At 35.5% G+C, this 21,732-nt stretch overlaps 1 protein-coding gene across 1 annotated transcript; it reads right to left on the reverse strand.

Annotated features, from left to right (window-relative positions):
* Positions 1-7,586: 7,586 nt before the first annotated feature.
* Positions 7,587-17,436, reverse strand: LOC129739537 (uncharacterized). The gene is made up of 7 exons (XM_055731017.1): positions 17,357-17,436; positions 17,153-17,295; positions 12,133-12,390; positions 11,814-11,951; positions 9,058-9,696; positions 8,129-8,288; positions 7,587-8,068 (listed from the first exon to the last, which is right to left on the reverse strand). The coding sequence occupies exons 1-7, from the start codon at positions 17,433-17,435 to the stop codon at positions 7,590-7,592; spliced, it is 1,896 nt and encodes a 631-aa protein (XP_055586992.1). The 5' UTR covers position 17,436; the 3' UTR covers positions 7,587-7,589.
* Between the last annotated feature and the right edge of the window lie 4,296 nt (positions 17,437-21,732).

The raw sequence follows: 21,732 nt of genomic DNA on the forward strand, positions 1-21,732 counted from the left end.
GTGCGTTTTGGAATGTTACGCGAACTTAAAAGCGCTTAGAAGTTCCGTTATCGCTTGTTTAACCTTTCAAAGGGCGATGGAAGTTCCTGAGTAACTTTTACGCGACAAGAGTCACCTGAAGTTCCCGTAAAACATTTTTTCAGCCAAATGTGAACTTCGGAGCTCCATCTTTAAGTAAAAACGCGACTTTTGGTTGCTTGGGTAGATCAGCAATTTCTGTACCTAGCCAGGAAATCTTAGACAATCAAAATATACGGCCCGTAAACCACAAACAACAGATCAGTCCAAGTAACAGTTCTTCGAATATTCCTTCTACACCCTCTACCAAATCATCCAGCATTAACCACTCTAGAAATGAACCCGCTCGCTTATCTCGAAAGGACAGCAACCCTAGCAATAAATCCCAACCATCAACGAGAAATATGAGTCAAAAAAGGACGCTGACACCTCCTAATATTGAGAAATCGATCAATCATGGGAAAATCACTAAACGAAGAAATGCTGTGGAGGAGGACCTCCCCCCCATGGAATTATAATGGCTGATAAAAGTCAAACATTCCATGATGTCAACGTCAACACGACCACGCTACGAAATTTGAAAACGAAAATGATAATATCATCTATTAAGCAACAACACGAAGAACTAAACCCTACAGACATGCAACGCCACAGACATACAGCAAACGAAAGCTCTCCTACAGAATTCCCTCGAAATGTTTCACAACATCCATCAAAAGTCCCCAATCCAGCGGTCAAGGCCACCCGCTATAACCCGCGTGTGGATTCTATCCGCGATCAACATAATAGCTGCACACCTTCGTCTTCCTTGTGCCACGATATAAGGCATGACGAAATTGAACCCGATAGGGATCACACCGAGCAGCTAGAAGTTTTACCACCTGTACCCGTACCACCTCACACAAGACAACGGATAGCCCTACAATGGAATATGAACGGCTTCTACAACAACTTGGACGATCTCACGATGCTAGTTAACGATAACCCGCCTACAATCCTAGCGATTCAGGAAATTCATCTACTGCCTACTATGCAAAACAATATGCAAAATGTACTCCGAGGACGATATACGTGGCGTACCAAGAATGGAAGCAACTTGTATCGAAGCATAGCAACGGGTGTGCTCACATCTGAGCCCCACAGAACATTCAATATTGAAACACCTCTATTGGCTTTGGCAACAAAAATCGAAGGGAGAGTTACTTTCACCGTTGTAAACTTGTACATTACAAATGAGCAACATCCGAACTTCGAAAAAGATTTTACTGATCTTGTCAATCAACTGGACCCACCATTCCTATTGCTTGGAGATTTTAACGCACACCATTCAATGTGGGGATGCGATCGTGATGACGCGAGAGGAAAGGCTATTGTACGAGTGTGTGAGAGCAACGATTTAGTAATACTCAACGACGGCAGCAACACCTTTTTCCGAGGCACCACATCTTCCGCTATAGACTTGTCCATTTGCTCGAGCAACATGATCGAACATTTTCGTTGGTCTCTACATAATGACCCAGGTGGGAGTGATCATCATCCTATTGAAATTCTAAGTAACAACTTCATTCCTCAGACTAGTAGACGTTCACGTTGGTTATTCGAAAGTGCTAATTGGCCTGACTTCGAGGCAGAACTTATGGAATTAGTCAACGTCAATGAGCAATATACCCCAGAGGAGCTCGGTGAACTGATTCTGGAAGCAGGAAAAAAACATATTCCGCAAACCTCGAGCATTCCTGGCAGGCGCGCAGTTCCGTGGTGGAATGAAGCAACAAAAGCAGCTGTAAAGTTACGTAGAAAGGCTTTACGAGAATTCAAACGTACTGTCGTTGGCGACCCTAACTACGAAATCAAACTGAATAAATGGAGGATAGCTAGAAGATCATGCCGTAATATCGTCAAAAAAGCTAAAGAAACATCGTGGCAAGAGTTTCTGGACGGTATAAGTCACCAATCCTCACCTAAGGAGATATGGCGTCGTATCAACTCTTTGAGAGGTTTAAGGAGAGTTAATGGCTTTTGCCTGAACATAGACGAAAGAAAAGTGAATGACCCAAAAAAAGTCAGTCACGAACTGGGTCTTTATTTCCATAACATATCATCAACGAATCTTTATTCCGAATCATTCATCGAAAAGAAAATCTCCATGGAACTGCATCCGATTATTTTTGCCTCAGACTTACCAACATCAGTTCAACCTTACAATTCACCTTTTACCATGGAAGAACTTTTGTACTCACTTGACAACGTTCGAAGTAAGTCATGTGGTCCTGACCAAATAGCCTACCCTATGATCAAACGACTACCAATTAGAATAAAACAAGAATTGTTAAACGGATATAATCGGCTCTGGTCTAGTGGTGAGTATCCCCACAGTTGGCGAAAGAGTGTAGTTATACCGATCCCAAAACCAGGCGGAGATTCCAAATTACCATCCGGGTATCGTCCTATCAGTTTGACCAGCTGTATGGCTAAGACGATGGAGAGAATGGCAAACCGACGTCTCATGACTTACTTGGAAGACAAGAATCTTTTAGACGAACGACAATTTGCCTTCCGTAAAGGAAAAGGCACCGGGGCCTACTTCAGTAATCTGGCTGAACTATTAGATCAAGCCTTGAAAGATGACCTGCACATCGATTTAGCCGCACTAGACATATCTAAGGCGTATAACCGTGTCTGGCGACATGGTGTGTTGATTCAACTGCAGCGATGGGGGATAACTGGTAACCTTGCCACGTTTATTCAAGCATTTTTAAAAAAAAGGAGCTTCAGCGTTGCTGTCGGAAGTGTACTCTCAGAAGAATTCGAAGAACAAAACGGTGTCCCACAAGGATCGGTTCTTGCAGTGAGCCTGTTCCTGGTTGCTATGCAATCAGTTTTCAACGTAGTTACAGAAAATGTGCATGTCTTTGTCTACGCCGACGACATCTTACTTGTCGTCATTGGACGTACCCCCGGCCTGTTACGAATCCGCCTACAAGCTGCCGTTAGAGCGGTTGCCAGATGGTGTGCGACAGTCGGTTTTGAAATGGCGTTGGAGAAATGTTCAATCTCACATATCTGTAACCATAGTCACAATCCGTGGTCAAGAACTGTTTCTGTTGACGATACACAAGTACCATATCGAAAAACACTTAAAATTCTTGGAGTCACAATTGACCGCAAGTTGACTTTTGCAAGTCACTTTCAGCGGATCAAAACAGAAGTAAAATCACGAGTCCAGTTGATAAAAATGATCAGCAAAAGACAGACTGTCAACAACAGAGAAACCTTGTTTAGAGTCAACAACAGTCTCGTAACTAGTAAACTCTTGTACGGTATCGAAATCACGAGTCGTTCAACTAACGATCTAATACATACTCTTAGACCCTGCTACAATACTATTTTTAAATTATCTTCTGGGTTGTTACCGAGCTCACCCACACTCTCAGTTTTTTCAGAAGCTGGCGTATTACCTTTCGATATGGTTGTTACGAAAACTATCGTTTTCAAAGCAATTAATACTTTAGGAATGTTTTCCGAAAACACAACACCTCTCATCGATTTAGCCAAAGAACAACTGCAAACTGTCGTTGGAGTACCACTTCCTACTGTTACTCGATCTAAAAGGCTAAGCGACAGAGAGTGGCACAAGAAAAAACCAAGAATCGACTGGAGCATTAAGAAGAAATTGAGAGCATCAGACCCTCCATCGAAGGTTCAGGCTTTCTTCAATGAACTTCACTCCCTCTACAGCACGTACTCAATGTACTTTACAGACGGCTCGAAAGCTGATAACGGTGTTGGTCTTGGGATATTAGGTCCAGAAAAGCAATATTACTATCGCCTTCCTATGGAATGCTCCATTTTCTCAGCCGAAGCTGCAGCAATGTGTGTCGCAGTCGCGCAAGCAACTAAGTACTCAGATCCAACTATCATCTTTACCGACTCAGCAAGTGTGCTGCAGGCATTAGAAAATGGAAAATCAGCACATCCTTGGATTCAAACAATCGATAACCAAAACCTCGAAAACATAACATTTTGCTGGATACCGAGCCACAAGGGCATAAAAGGAAACGAATGTGCCGATGGTTTAGCATCACGCGGAAGAACAGGACGACTATGGAGCAAATCAATTCCGTTAATGGATGCCAGGAAAATGGTTTCGTCATTAATGCGACGTGCATGGCAGGAAAAGTGGTACAACGAAAGAACTCTTTTTTGCCGAAAAATTAAGGAAACAACATCCAGGTTTCGTGATCGATCACATCGAAAGGAGCAAGAAATCCTTTCACGACTACGAGTGGGTCACACAAGGATTACACATCAACATTACATTGACGCATGCATACACCGACCACCAGAATGTGAGATCTGCAACGAGCGACTCGATGTTGAGCATCTATTACTTAACTGTCGTCAATACGAAGATATTAGAGCAAGTCTGGAGTTACCCACATCTATTCGAACTATGTTATGTAACGATACCGAAATGGAAAATTTAGTGATAACATATCTTAAAGCAATCGACATGTTCGACAGAATTTAATTCACTAAGTTCAGAGATGAATGAACTTTTAAGTTTAAAGTCTCTCTAATCAAACAATCAATCAATCAATTCCATGAGCAAACAGTGTATACAGGTAGAGGTAATCAGAATATCAACCACACTGAACAAAATCGGGCTATAAGCATTATCGGAAATTCTAGTGTTTTTGCACTAAAGGAAAATCCAATACTTTTTAAAGACTGGCAGGCAATGATGTGATCATTATTTCCGATTGATTTTATCGGAAATTCTAATGAAAGTAAAAAATAATCGTTTTAATATGTTCCATTATGAAATCTGGTGATAAATAAATTCTAGTGAACGGAATAAAATGAATCAAATATTTTAATGAAATTTAAAATGTTTATTTCTCATAAAAAAGTGTTTTTTTTTCATTATTCGAATGAGATTTATTAAAATACAATGAGTTACAAGGTCGAAAGTTTTTAACATCACATATTTTATTCTTATTTTATCCGACAACATGAAATTTCACATTACAAAATAATATTCTTATGCTACCTGACTACATGGAATTTCGAATCACAAATTTTGTTCTTATTCTACCTGACTTCAAAATTTTACATCTAAAATTTAATTTTATTCTAGTTCACTGAAGCTGTTTTTAATTCTAAAATAATATTTATTTTGAATTTCGTGTAACGTAACTGGGGGACCATCAAATTCTTTGAAGTCAATTATTTTTACAAGAGAAGTCATATGAAGTGCTTCTTGAGCTTGAAAATGTTCATTAAATTGTCCACATTGCCAGAGTTGGCCAACAACATAAACATCATGGTTCACCACAATCAGCTCTATAATTTGATACAGCTCAGTTATTCCAATAGAAGTTATCGTGAGAAATGAACCTGATTTGAAACAAAAATTGTTGAACTTAAAACTGAAAGTAATCAATAAATTTTCGTGTATGTTTATTGGAAGAGGAGAAACAAGTTTATCAAAATAGGATCGATCAAATAACGTGGACGATCTACCATCAAATTCAACATCAGGTTTGAAAAATGATTTTGTTGCTACATCAAAAGAAAATTGTAGACACGCTTTGGTTGACAACGTTAGACAGATGTTTTTACGGGACGAAATTATGTTTGCATACTGCTTGAACTTTCTGTGCTTAGCCTCAAACCGGAAGCACATCATGTTCACGACAGGGCCGTTATTTTGAATTATTGAAGGATAATGCACAAGAAAGTGATGCTTTGGTTTTAACGGTTCTCTGAACAGTTGTTTATAAAGTTTGTGGTGTTTAGAAATTATTGAAGCTAATTCTTCGATCTGCTCATGACTGAATTTAGGCAACAATATTAAATCAACCATTTCAATCAATGTTCTTGAGTATTCCCAAACTGGGTCATCTACAGAAAAAAACGGCCCTAGCACAAAAGATAGTAAATAAAGAAAAGATTTCATCTCACTCGCAGTGCATTTTAAAGAAACAGTTTTTCTCTTTGAAGCCGATATCGTGATTTCTTCTAATGGTGGCATTCTCGTTAAAGCTTCATTCAAATCTTTTGAACTAATCATTTTTATTCGCGTGTTTATCGTATTAAGCGTTGTAATTTTTTTATCATAGATACAATAGTTAATTATGTTTATCAGGCCGTATTTGCAGACTCCCGAACTAAAAAGATCGTGCATAGGGTCTACACTCAAGTTTTCAACAGCACAAAACGATGGTAACTTGTTCAGAATACTTAATCCTCTAATACCGGTTTCCGATTGGTTGGCTAGTTCGATGTCGTTCAAAAAATTTGTTCTATTTCTTAAATCCTGTGTGATTTCGTGCTCATCTATACTCAAATACTCTTTACTACGTTTGCAGAACCGACAATAATAATTTGCACTGAAACTTCCGGAAAAAAGTAGCATGTTGTGTATGCCTAGATTATCGCCAAGTACAATGCACAAACTAAATCTGATCATTGTTGTCTTATCGTTTATTTCAATTGCTATTCCGTTTTCTAACACGGTAAAACAATCAATCATGTTTTGCAAAAGGGCATTCATGCCATACTGGTTTATGTCTACCTTTTTAACTATTCCAGCTATAAAAATATTATTCAGTTTAGCAGAGTACTGTTTGGGTAGTATCGGGAAAGTATAATAAAAACCACATATGGAATGCCTCTTACTATGTGAACTCAATGTGTCGTTAATTTCAAATTCATCGGAATACAAAGATACTGGTATAGTAATTTCACCCTTGTATTTGTTTTTTATGTTTTTCCATACATTCCCGTTAACGAGATTACAATAATCATTCGAGATCTCAAGTTCGTTCATTCTATCTAGTGTAGTGGCCAAAATATCACCTGTTTCGAAGAAACTTTTAACTTGAAATATAATTGGCATTAAAACTAAAAAACTTGTTTTTGGATCTACTTCTGCTGGTAACATACTTTTCGTTGTAACATTCTCTTTAGAAAGAACTATCAAACAAGGGGGCTTAAAAATTCCTAATTTTTCGAGCTGATTGAACAATTTAAAATCAGTATCAATGGCATCGAATGTAGAATCAACTTTCTCTAAATAACGAATAAATTTATAATTGTCCTCGCGATTTGATGGCGCTAAATTGAAAGATTTAATATCAGCAACGATTGTTTTTAAATAATCTTTTGTTTGCTTTTGAATTTCGTGCACATCTTGCCGAGAAAAATTACTCCTCCGGTGCAAATCCAAAGTGAAATTTATTGCATGTAAATCTACTTGGTTTAAAAGATGTACTATTTCATTTTCTGATTCGTGAATTTGTTTTTCTTCATTGTGTGATTCGTTTTCATTTGAAGACATAATTTCGTTTAAAGGTAAAGCATTTAGATACTCTTGTGTTTGAGTGTTTGAATCATTGTTCGGCAAAAAGTGCTTCTCGATATGTCTTTTAAACGAATAGTATTTGCTAAATATTTGTCCGCATTTAGGAGCAGAACATACACATGTATGGTTATTTGGAACACCATGGTATGAAGTAAGATGGTTTATATAGGCACTTGAGGTATTAAAGCTTTGAGTGCAGTTTTCAACAAAGCATTCGATTTCCGGTGGCCTGGACATTTTGTAAATGTACTGCTAATTTCTCTATAGATTTGTATTTTTCCGGTGTGCAAATACTGTAAACGTATCTAGCCAGGAACAACCAGATCTGCTTCGATACCTTCGAATGTTTTATTCCCAGGACATGGCTCAGTTGCATCAGGACGTCAACAGCTTGGAGAAGTGTAGGAAGTTCGTAGCACAGTTCTTCATAGATTACATAAAATGTATTTTGAAGCTGGGTAGGACCACGACCGCGTGCGACTATTTTCGGTGCAGCTGGCAATCCAAGATCTTTTAATCGCGAACAAAGTTCTTTATATTTTTCGACAGCAAGCTGTCTTGTTTCGGCGAACAGAACTGTCTCCGCCTGAGCGTACAAAATCGTTGGTTTAAAACCTCTAGCAACTTTTACCGGCAACAGAACGCAATTTAAGAGGATAAGTAAAGTACATAATTGTGTGTCTGTAGGAGAAAAGGAACAAGATTAGAAATAAATTTTCAAGCCATGGAAAATGAGCTTACCTGTGCTAGCATCTGCGTTCAGTGCTGCATCGAGCATCACAAGTGCACTCTCCTCAGATATGCGCGGTTGGATATACTTGTATAAATCGGCCAAAATCTTCTGTAGTTTTTGGGACCCTTTAGTTGTTGGATTCACAATTAAGTCAAAGTCACTACATATCTGAAACGATTTTAAAAGGAAGGCTTTATTTAAAAGAATATTTCTATTTTTGTTGAATAATAAGTAACAAACTGCAAAGAAAGTAATAGTCCTTTGTTTTAATTTACTTTTTTGTGATATTGAAAACTTGATTTAGTTAGGAAATGTATCAAAATACAGTAATTAGGCCGGAACAAACTTCTAATTTATTCTTTTGTCAAACCCAAAATAATAAATAAAATAAATAAAGTTAAAGCTTATTTATTGAAAAAATTGATATTTTTTATAAAATTCACACAGTAGACATTTTTTTCAAATTTTCGATCAAAAATAACTCGAGTGTTCGATTTAGTGAGCTGAGATTATTTTTTATTATCCAACCTCTTGTCATGTTTCAACCCTAAAGGAAAAAAGAATGATTTCAAATCTGTTCAGGCCTTGTTTCAAAGGTAACTAACGAAAAATATACGAAAACAGCAGCGTTCTCACAAGACAATAAAAATACAAAGCACATATTTTAAAGAAATGTTTCCCGTATTTTAGAAATACCGAAATTGCATGTCGACAATTTTTTAGAATGAATTCACTACTTCCCAAACTTTGTTGTGAAGTGAGTCCAGTAAACGAGTTTAGGAAAGAATGGTTGTGTAGTGAATTCAATGTTAACATTGTGATTATTGATCAAAATACAATTCCGGTACATATATTCCGGAAAACACGCTTATCATATTCCTAATACCAAAATAAAGTTTCGATTATCTAATGTTATTAAATAGATTAAAATTCATACCAGTTGATAACCATATCTCGAAGCAATAAGCGCCCATAAATTGTTGTCCTTCAATTTATTGATTGTAGTCGGTTTGCAAAGCCAGGTTCTCCGGTGATTGAATGTTTCTTGCCATTTGTCTATTACCGTTGTCCAAGGTGCTTGGTTTCTTCTCAACCAATCAAGGGATAAAGATGGTTGTACCTTTGGTTCATCTACATCCCATTGATTACCGTTCTTGAGACGTTTGGCATGTTGGGTTTCATGTAGCTCTCTTTTTCGTCGCTTCGCTCTTTCATTATTTATTCTGTTTGGAATCAGACCGGTCGAACATTTTTTGTCACCTGCCGCTTCAAGGAAATATGTTGATTGTGATTCATTCGGGAAAACAGATACAACAGTTAGGGCATATTCTTTCAAATATTCTTTGAGAGTTCGATTTCTGTTTTTCAAATGCCAAGAGGCAACAATCCCGGCCAGCTCTCTTTGGCGCCCTTTAGAAAGTTCGCCCCCTTTTGCCCTTCGAACAATGTCTCTGCCCAGTTCAGTAGATTCCAAAAGATCTCGGAGAACAGCTGGCGAAAAGAAAGCTGCAGAACGGTCAACGACTTTCAGAGGGTTACTCACTTCCGGGCCGTCTGCGGAATTCCTTGACCTGATCTAATGAAAAAAAAAACGATAAGGTTACAGAGAATGTGCAGTAGGGTAACCCAAAATTCCACTGTATTTGGTATTCTGGGGCCTTAATTTTCAAATGATTGCTAAGGGCAAGGGAGCAACCTTTTAAACCAACGGGCCATTTGGAATTTAAAATCTTGTACGCCGCATTGAAAATAACATTTGTTAATATTTTTCTGAAATTTATTAATAGTATTTTTTTCTTTATTTTAAGAGACTTTCAGTCTTTGGCTGGTTCGTCTCTGATTAATAGTATTCATTTAAATAGAGAAATATAAGATCGTTTTCAAATACCATTCAAATATTACGTAACGCTTTAAGGAGGAGGGGTATAGCAGCTTGTTACACTTTGGGAATTTCGCTTAGAAATTTTAAGATGAATGTGTTACGTAAGGGGGAGAGGGGGTTTGAAAATGCTCGATAATTACGTTACGTAATATTTGAACGGCCCCTTATGAAAAAATTTCTGCAAAATATTAACAAACGTTATTTTAAGTGCGTATGACCTTCAAAATTGCCCTTATGGCCAAAATTAAAAATGGCCATTTGGTTTGCTCACCCCTGCCCTTGGCGGTCTTCTGGACATTATGACTTTAGACGAAATAGATTCATTTTTTACTATTTGTTCTTTGAAATCTAAAATGTTTGATGTTCTTTGCTGTTACTCGGACAATATAAACTGAAATCGATTATTCTGAGTCAGTCTAACGAGTGAAGTAGTGTTTATATACCTATACTATATTAGTATTTATAACTAGCTGATCCCATACGAACTCCGTTTCGTTTTCAACTTAGAATATGTTATGAACAGTTTGAATAAATATCATTTGCTAAGCATTTTCCAGATGCATTTCCGAATGTATTGTTAAGCAATTATTGCCAAAATGTTGAACACGTAATATGAACGATTACTTTTTCTGTCATACGGTACTAAATTTGACATCAGGATCAATTGGCCGTGAAATCCCCATGTATGATTTTTTTTCTCAATGCGATACAAAATCTAGTAACTATTGCAAATACCCCCTTTTTGTCGTTTGATACAAATATAGAAATCAGAAATCAATTGACTGTCCCAACCCCCGTGTATAAATATTGACTCGATCGTTGCATAAAAACAAAATTATTGCCAAAAAAATTTAACCCCTTTCAGTGGCCTCTTTTACTAACTTTGATATTTGAAATTGATTTCCCTTCCCTCAAAACTCCTCGATGCAAATTTTCAATCCAATCAATTGCATAATAACTTCAATATCGCAAAAAAAGGAATAGTTAATATGGACGATCCTTTTTGCCGACCCCTGACCCGAAATTGGATAATTGGAATCAACTGGTCGACCTTAATAATTCTTATGTGCAAATTTTCATCTCAATCCGATGTATAATACCGTCAATATCACGAAAATATTGAAAAGTTAATAAGGACGGCCCCTTTTTCCGGCCCCTTAAGCTGAATTTGATACCTGAAATCGATTGCACGTCATTCAAAACTCTCGTGTATCAATTTTCATCTGATTCTGATGTAAAGTAACGTCAATATTGTAAAAAAAGGCAACAGTTAATATGGACGACGCCTTTGGGTGGCCCCTTACACAAAATTTGATATCGGCAATCGATTGCCCGTCCCTAAAAATATCCGACCCGAAATTTTCATCTCAATCCGATGTATAATAACGTTAATATCACAAAAATATTGAGAAGTTAATATGGACGACCCCTTTGCCGACCCCTGACCCTAAATTCAATACCCGAAACCAGTTTTCCATCTCTCAAAACTCTCATGTGCAAATTTTCATTACAATCTGACAAAAATTGACGTCAATATCGCGAAAACAATATTTGTCTTGTATGGACGACCCCCTTCAGAAGGGGTCATCCGAAAATCTAAAAACATTTTTCATCCTTCCTGGTCCTAATGAGCATCCATGCCAAATTTCAGCTCTCTAGCCCTTAAGACGGCTGAGTCTATAGAGGACAAACAAACAAACGAACAAACAAACAAACATACATACAGAAATTGCTTTTTATATATATAGATAATAATTAGCTTACTATCGTGGAGAAATAAATTAATTTTGATTAATAAAGATTAGAATTACCTCATGAGATGCGTGATTCGACCCACTTGGACCTGCTTTATCAGGAGAGTAAGTATTGGAAGGAGTAATACTTATATTGGAGCTAATACTTTCAGTGTTATTCACTTCCGAGCCGTCTGCGGAATTCTTTGGCCTGATCTAAGGGGAAAAAACGATACGGTTACTGAGAATGTGCAGTAGGGTGGTAGGGTGATAAAAAAATTCCATTATATTTAGGATTCTGCGGGCTCAATCTCTAAATGATTGCCCGGGAGTTAGAACGGTTCATTCAAGAATCCTAGACATATTTAAATTTTAGCCACATTAGAATAAGCATTACCTCAGGAGATTCATGACTCGACCTACTTGGACCTGCTTCATCAGGATAGTGAGAATTTGAAGGAGCAACACTTATATTGGATTCAAAACTTTCTGATTCTAGCTCCACTTTTGTATCCGCTGTTTGAACGCTGTAGACATAATCAAACGTCACTTCATCTTTAGTCCCCGGTTGATCGATCAACTCAACAATATTTCCTCTCTGCGATGACTCCGTTAGTTCGTATTGAACATTAATCAAGTCATAAATAGCGTTTTCCTATGAAAGATAAAATAAATAAAACCTTTTTAAATGAAAATGAATGGACACAAAATTCTAATTCCTAGTTCTGGGATTTTTTTGTTCAATTCAACATCGTCAAATTATTGTTCACATATTCACTATATCAAATCACTGGCCCAGGGGAAAGGAAGTAGTCAACCGAAGGCTTGGAGAGGTTTTCAACTTCCGAAAAAAAATGAATCTGGTCTAATCATATACAAAATTTTAAGTTTTATAATTCAAAGCACCTTAATTTGAAATCAAACGAACTAATTCTCGAAGATTTTCATTTGAAGTTGGAACCAGAAGTGGAGGTGATAAGGGGCCGTTCACTAATTACGTAAGCACGATTTTGGAAATTTTCAACCCTCCCTCCCCCCCTGGTAAGACAAAGTAAGATTTTTCAAAACCCCCCCTCCCCCCCTAGTAAGATCTTACGTTTTTAATTTTTTGAGAAATTGACCCGTTTTTTTTTCAAAAATAGCTTGAAAATATTAAAAACGTAACATACATGCTTCAAAGCAAAGCACTTTTTAAGTAAAATTAAAACAACTGTATTTGAAAAGCACAATCTATACAAAACAATAGATGAAATGTCATAAACGATTATAGAAAACATTATTCAAAACATGTTTGGGGTAACAATAATTTTCAATAAATTTCCAAAATCGAATAAACAATATAAAATCTAAATTCCGATTTCAAAAAGAGAGATTAGGTTAGTTTAAGGTACCATAAATTTTTTTATGTTTTTTACCTGAAAATCGTAAAAATCTTTTAAAAAGTATATCATTCTATACTACTAGAATTGGGGCAAAAATGTTTGAAGACAATCACGTTGTCAACTAACCTAAAAGCAGACTCATTCAGCGGTAAGCGATAAAGTTTGAGGATTTTTTTGGTAAATCTTTTGTAAAATTTAGAGTTGGTAGTGTCTATCATTGAAAAAACTGTCAAGAAATTGATTATTTAAAGCGCCTAAATAACATAATATAAAAATTAATCAACAAATAGGTAGTGAGTAAAAAAAACCTGAGTTATATGGTTTCGTATGGCTGTGATGAATTTTTAATGTAATATTTCTTACGTAAGATTTTTGGAAACCCCCCCTACCCCCCTGGTAAGAGATCGTAAGTAAATGTGAAACCCCCCCACCCCCCCTATGTGCTTACGTAATTAGTGAACAGCCCCTAAGGTCATAACGAGCACCCGGGGCATATTAAGCACTCCATTATTCGAAGAAAGTAAAATTTTCACAAACAAATTTTCATGAGGAAATGTTTAGTTGTTCCTATAGTAGTATTTTTCAGCAAAAAATAAATCTCTTTATCATCAAAAATGTTACTGAAAAAAACCAACCAAAATTCTCAAGTGACGAAAATATTATAATTTTTGAGCTCCGGAAAATAATCTCTTATGATCGTTAAATCATTTAGATCTACACACTACCACAAAAATCTGTAAAATTACATCACATATGATGTAGATAAAAAGAAGCATCATATGTGACGGAATTTTTAGTGCGAGTAATCGCCTTTAAAATTTCCGGCCGTGTAAATTTTTAAGATGAGTAATTTTTCAAGTACTAAAAGTCCGTCATATGTAATGCTTCTTTCCCTTACATCATATGAGATGTAATTTTAAAGACTCATTTCGTTGGGTGTATGAATGAAAAGATCTATATATATTAAAAAAAATTTTTTTTATTCATCAGGGCAATCTAGCAAATTGTCTAACATATAATAACTGTTCTATTTTCTAATGCTGAAGCTGTTGGAGGAACGTCAGTGGATTTCCTAAAATCTAATTTTAGTTAGTTTTTCTTGTTGTAATGGTAATTGTTTTTTATTGATTCAACGTCAGCCCATCGATATAAATCATAGTTAGGGTCTTGTTTCGGTTAGATTCTTTTTAACATTATTAATACCTAATATGTCTACTTAAACTTCGACGATAATTGCAAAGTTTAATCGTTCATTTTATCCTAACTTAATAAATTTCGAAACTACTTACGAAAAGTATCTGTTTAACAAGGCGAAAGTGGCGATAGATTTCTCGGTGAACTTGACCTTCCTAAAGCGTAGTTCTTTTAGAAATGGGACAGTTACGAATGCGTGTATCTCAAAAACCATTCGTTTGATCGAAATACTTTCTTTAAAGAAAATAAAGGTAATGTTATGACATTTCATGAAAAAAATTCAAAAAAAATATTTATCGTTTTTTGTTAGAGAAATTTCTATTTTATTCTTGGTATCTCCCATTGGCCGGCGCACACTTTTTTCAGTCATGGTATTGATCAGCTTTTCCAACTTATACTTCGTCAAATCTATTTTTTAGGTGGCTTCACCCTCCTTCTTCAATTCCTGATATTTTTCGGTCCAATACTTCTCTTTTAAAAGAAACTGGAAGCATTTTAGTGGATACAGTAGTTTCGAAATGAACAAATTTGAATATTTTTTACCACATTTTTGAACGTTTTTAATGAAATTTCTTCTGGCAAAATCTGACAATAACGAAGTAAAACCATCATAAGATGTTATAAAAAGATAAAATCGGTTAGTATAAATCGTAGGTTGCGGATGGTACATACAAGATTACTCTTTTTAGGCTTTTAAAAACAGCGAAAACCAAAGTTTCGTTTTGAAAATTTTTGTTTTTTTTTGCAGGAGCAGAATTTTAGCAAATCATTATAATTTTATACAAAATAACCAGCAAATACATACTTTAATATACTCGGGATCTTGCAACGAGCAGACATGGTATAGGATTCAAACGCTGGAATTTATTTATAATAAGGTATTTCATAAGTTTTGTCGTTAATCAGAAATCATTTGTCCCATTGCCACGGTGCCGGCTTTACAGCTTACGAGCTTTGGAACTAGCAAAAAATGGTTGTTTGAGGTTAGGTTTGAATGAGTCATCATTAGGCAACTCTTTCAGCTTATCGGAGAAAATTGTTTTGGACATTTCAGCGATCTACTCTTAGTTTTTCGCATATTGAAAATTAAAAATACTGGTATGAGACTTGACTTCCCAGATTACCCTCAACCGTAGTTGCCGATCATGTGCTTCACTCCAATGCTTGATTTGGACTTTGTGGACATTATTGACAGTGTTTGCATTCTTATCCACCACAAAAACTCAGTAATTCTTTGAATAATCAACGGTTTTGTCAGCTAACAAGTTGATAATGACGAATTTTAAAGGAAACTGTGCAAAATTATTTTTTTTTCTTTTTCTCTTGCATCGTACATAATTCAAAAACGCGTAAATTTAAATTTTGAAAAAAATAGGTCGAATAGTACTTTTTACAGGCAACAAAATGCTGTCAAAATTTTGAATATCCGATAACTAGTAAACGAGCTATTAGCAAATGAAAGTGTCCCATTTCTAAAAGAACTAAGCTTTAAAGAGCGTCTCCATTCGGCCCGCCGCACAGCGATCGCTGATAAATATTTGTCCATCGCATCGTTTGGGAAAACTTAGCTGAAAGAAATGTTCGACGTTCACTATTGAAAAATGTCATTAGCAAAAAAAAAGAAACTCACCTGAATACCAGCAATCCACCAGGTTTTAGTTTTCCTGACAGCAAAAAAAATTAAGATCCCCCAGAAAGTCGAGCAATCTTTCGGATCTGCTCAAACTTAAACGTTTCATGCACAGCTCGGATTCAAAATAAGAGCGATTTACAGATTTATTACTTGGAGACACAAACGCTGCTGGACATTGATACCTCCCAAAATTGGTGTGGGTCGATTTATGCCTGTAGTATAAAACAAATTATATTAAAATATCATATAAATGTAGGTACATTTTACCAAACTTACTCGTATCAACAGAAACAACTGGGAAATCCACTGCGGCCCCGCAAAAGTATCCGGGCGGCGAGTAATAATCGCGCCGGTTTTGTTGCTGGTTCGATTTTCTACCGTTCTGTTTACATCCGCTTCTTCTCTCGGTGTAACAAAGCACGGTGTAAACGGTGCAAATTACGGATGCTAAAATCACAATTTAAATGCTTCGATCACCGATTGATTAAAACTGAAAAAACTCGATCTTTAAGTAACTTTTTTAAAGGATGGTCGATGTGATTAATGACCAGAATTGATATGACGGAATATAAAACCAAAATCATTTTACGTTTCAGTATAATTTACATATAAATTAATTTTATGATTTATTATAACATTCCGTATGGTGTAATTTTAGGAAATTTCATTTTCGTTGTTGTAAAAATTCAATATTTTGAATTTACATTACAAAATCGTGCTACACGTTATAATGTAATATTATTGCATTCAAAAGTCAGTGCTGTTAGGATTAATATTATTGAAGACGTGTAAATTTACATTGCAAAATCCTGTTGTTAAGGGTTCAACTTTTTTAATTTACATCAGATAATCGTGTTCTGTGTCATGAAATTAAATGATCTTCAGCTTTTGGCAAATAATTTTTGAAATGCATTTTTAAACGTTTTAATCTACTTTTTCAAGTTCAAGCCCCCCAGAAATTACTTTTTTAGTGTCAGAACACGAAACGATGTAGTAACTCACAAATTATAGCCGTTTTCTATTATTTGATTAGCGTCCTTCTAAAGGTGACCATTATGCACTTATCTCTCCTATTGTTGTGATTTGACGAACAAATGTTTTCTCAAATGTCAATTTCCAGGTTATGATATTTCTTCAATACAAATATTGCAAAATTAGTGTAAACTATCTAATAAACAATCCAACTTTCTGATCATTGTGTTACTTACGTTTCTTTTCTGCCAATCCAAAATCGAAGAGTATATGACTTTGTAGTCCCACCGTTGTCCTGGCCCCAACGAGATTCGTTGCAGAGCACCCGTCAGCTGCGCCAATGTTAAAGAACACAGTTCTTTCAAACCGATTCCACAATCTGCGAAATAAAAATGTATTCGAAAACACTGTGTTTGAATGAACAATTAAGATATACTTACCACTCAATGTTTGAATAAAATCCCTGCCTAATCCAGCACAACAAAGGTCGTCCAACAAACGCTGTTCCTCTTCCGCCATTTTGAAAGATGAAAATATCTTAACTGTACACCAAAACAAGTGGAGAGATTTATTTTATTGAAAATTCTATTAAAATTTATCATTGATGGAAATTGATGGAATTAACAAGCGCATTTCTGTTCAATGCATTTCATATTCAAAGCCTGCTTATAGAATCTATAGGTTTTTTTTTTAACAAACAAAAGATAATTTATTGATTTTAATCAATTTGAATTTTGTATAAAAATCATTTATCATTCAATGAAATGTAGTGAGCTTTTTGATAGATTGTATCATTTTTTACTGTAAAATGAATTTAACCTCAAACAATATAAGTTAAAAGAAACACCCTATATATTTAATCGCCCGATTTGGTTCAGTGCAGGCAATACTATTTCAGATTCTTGTTTTCAGGCGTTCTTAAATCGATACCCAAGGCTTTCGAAAGCTGTATAATAATTATAGACACTATAATTTCATATAGTCTGGCAAAGAGAATGACGGGAGCCAATCGAACTGTCATTCGCGGGAGCCAATCGAGCAAACTTTCTAAATATTGGAAAATCATGGTTGAAGTATTGTGATTCACAAAGCTTTTCTGGCATTTTGTTAACATAAACTAAAGTTATTTAGCATTATTTTCACTATTTTTTCACCTATAAATCATAATATATTTTTGAAAAGCGTTTTCTAGTTGAAGTGATAAAAATAGCATGTTATTAACGAATTTGAGAAACGATTTTTCATTTTGCAACTGGAGAGAGTTATGAAGAGCTTGAACATTATCGTTGAATGCTCGATTGGCTCCGCACGAGTGACAGTTCGATTGGCTCCCGTCATCCTCTTTGCCAGACTATATGAAATTATAGTGTCTATAATAATAATGCAGCAAGGAAAAGAAACCGAACAGCAGCAGTAGCAGCAAACCAACCCCCTGGCAACTTGACGTTTCCCATACTAATCGCGTGTGCCAGTTTTTCTGGTTCTCTGGTTCTGTCAAAATCTCATTTTCACTCAACAAACATATCGAAAGGGTGGATAATGAAATGTTCGACAAATTAAGGTTTCAAAAATATTTTTTTTATTGAAAAAAAAAAGTTTTTAAAAACAATGATTTAGAATCACCTACACCCAAAATAATCTGCACGTAGCTGCTACGTGAAAAACTACATAATTTTTATCCAACTGATATTCACGTAACTTGTACGAATAAAATAAGTAAACGCTCCCCTAATAGGAATTTTCGCTCTATGAACATCACGTACAATCTTACGTGAATTCCTAGTACGTTCAACTTGTTATGAGGATGGAAGCTACGAAAAATTTGTTTAGCTATTAAATGATATTTGGATCTCTTCTACTAATTTTTAAGTATTTATTGTGGGCAGTAAAATGAAAATAAAATGAATTTATCGTAAATAAAATTTATTTTTATTCTCTTTCGCCACACACTACACTTAATTCGTAATCTAAATAAAATGCGGGACCTTTGGCCGGCAAGTTGCTTTGTGGGATCCTGTAAAAAATAGAAAAAAATATCAATAATAAAAATAGAATTAATGATATTGATAAATAATTTACCTTGCGTGATTTCGTTGCGTTTAACCCGCACATCCTACGGTGGGACTCGAACCAAAGAACGAATGACCGCCACCAGTTCCAACGGAAGGGCACTTGCAGCCACAGCGATTACTTAAAGATGTTAAATCAAGAATTAAATAGTTACCTATAATGAAGCATCATTTGCACTTACCAGAAGACATATGGCAAGATTCAAGACGATTGAAAACAAATTCCTTTGTCAACTGACAAAAACATTTTTCACGACGGCTAACAAAATCTACTGGCTGACAAATGCTTTTTCTAATAAGACTTTTCAACCATACGCTTGAGTAAAATGAAAAAAATGAATTCACTTAGACTTTACGTGAATTTCATGTGTCGTCTATGAGGAAGGAATGAAGGTATTACAAAATCACGTAGAATCGATCAGATGCAACAAAATCTTCGTTTACGTGAAAAATACTGTAGAAAAATTTCTAAATTATTTTGGGTGTATTAAGCGGAAATGGAGTTAATGTTTAAAGAATAACACGATAATATGGTCAAAAAAGTCAGCTTATCAAATGGCTTTTTTTATGAAATACACAAGCAAATTTTAATTCAAAAATCTTTGTAATTGGTTTATTGCATAGTAAATTTTTAAAACAACATTTTATTCATTTCTAAACAAGATTAACTTTGCTAGTTTTTTTCGGAGAGATTCTTTAGAATCATTATGTTGCTTAGCGAAGGACTCCATCCGAAACTTCAAATAAAAATCAACACATAATTTTAACAACAAGTTTCGATGGTTAACTAAAGCATCTTGATCCAAAATGTGTTCGGCTAATCCTCTAAAAACATCCTGTGCATCATTTGAAACCCGTGTCAGAGTTCGATTCATTTTGATATCATAATAGTATGCTAAGTTTATACTTTGATGATTTTGTTCTACAATTTTTACCTCCAATTCGGTTATTCTGTACACCTTTAACACATCGGCATTAACTACTAATCTGCCAATAAAACTATTGAAAAGTTCATTTCTGCAATCTTCACATTTTATGCTACGAACTATTTTATTTTTAATTAAACTCGCCGAAATTTTATCTGTACGTCACTTGTGCAAATGCAAAGCCATCACCTCAACTCGTTTCCGCTTTCATTCTCAGTGTTTACTATCTCAACATATTTGTTAAACTAATATTTCATAACATTCAGCTGGATTAAATTTTACCGTAATAAACTTAAGGAAATAGCGGAACTATTTTAAACCGCGTTATGTTTAACGAAAGAAACTCATAACTCTATCTGGTGACGCCTTGTAACAAAAATACAACGGATTCGGATGAAAGATGGCCATTTTGTCATCTTTGCTATAAACAGAAATTTTATTAAGTTGGAACCGAGAATGGAACACAAATAGATTGAAATAAAATTACTAATTTCATTGACAACTATTTTAAAATTTAATTATAAAGTTATTTATTTTTCTATTTTGCATCACTTTTGATTATGTGCCCTTTTAAAATGGTATTTCGTCAGTTGAATTGCATCCAAGGATGCCGAAACAAAATCAAGTGGTTTCAATGGAAAATGAACGTTGCCGCTGTTAGGGACGACCCAGGATGCATATAAACAAACGCGACTAGTGCGACATCTACAATTTTGAAGACGGCACAGCAAACTCGACTAAACTGTCAAGTTGCCAGGGGGTTGCAGCAAACCTAACAACTAACAGCAGCAGGCTGATCGGCAGCAGCCTGCTGCTGTTAGTCACCCAATCACCCGATTCACACTTTTATTACGCATTCACTAATAAATTTACCGCTACACTCGATAACTCACTAAGTTAACATTCACTATGCCGAAAAAAAATTAAAAATTTACCGGTAATTGCCTCAGAAACATTTGGGCGTAAGTGCAAGTTGAACGAATCAAAGGACGAATGAGACAAATTTCCCCTCCAGCTAATCGGCAACAGAAAGCTGATCAGCAGCAGCGAGTTGGTTTGATCGATGTCGCGCCTGATTCACACATTTCATTATGCTTTTACTCATCAATTTACCGCTACACCACTTATTAAACAGCCACTATGCCGAGAAAATTGAAAATTTTCCATAGTATTTACATCAGAAACATTTGGGCGTATGTGCAAGTTGAACGAATCAAAGGACGAAAGAAAAGAGACGAATGAAACAAATTTCCCCTCCAAACGACGAATGTGTTCAGACGTATGAACGATTTATGTTTGAATATGTCGTATGTTCCTATATGATTGAAAAAAGGCCCTAAAAATTGCAAAAAATTAAATTCATAATGTGGAATATCTGACACAATTAGTTTCCATGAATATTGCGTATTTTTTGAAGGGTTATCGGCGAAGGAATAAAAATAGGATTTGAAAAACACTCTTCAAATTTCAGAAGCGTTTTTCTCGGTTCGGTGTTTCTGTTTCATTCGACGTAATGAAAGCTCACGCGAGAAATAATGATTAGTGAACCAATTAGTGGTATGAATAAGGTTTAGCAATTGCTTCGGTAGCTTTTACTTAGCTCGAAATCAATCAAAGCAAAAGTCCAAAGCATTTGCTTAGTTTGGTATGAATAAACATTTGCTTAGCGGATGTGTACTAAAGTCTTAGAACATAGCTTTTGCTTCGAAAAATAGAGCTATCCAACCAGCAGAATCTGAAGTTTTCTAAAGTAAAATGAAAAAAAGACGATCAGAAAATTGAAAAGTACGGTAAAGTAGCCTTGAAGTCGACGAAGCGGGT

The sequence above is a fragment of the Uranotaenia lowii genome, chromosome 1 (assembly GCF_029784155.1).
Source record: "Uranotaenia lowii strain MFRU-FL chromosome 1, ASM2978415v1, whole genome shotgun sequence".
NCBI classification, from domain to species: domain Eukaryota; kingdom Metazoa; phylum Arthropoda; class Insecta; order Diptera; family Culicidae; genus Uranotaenia; species Uranotaenia lowii.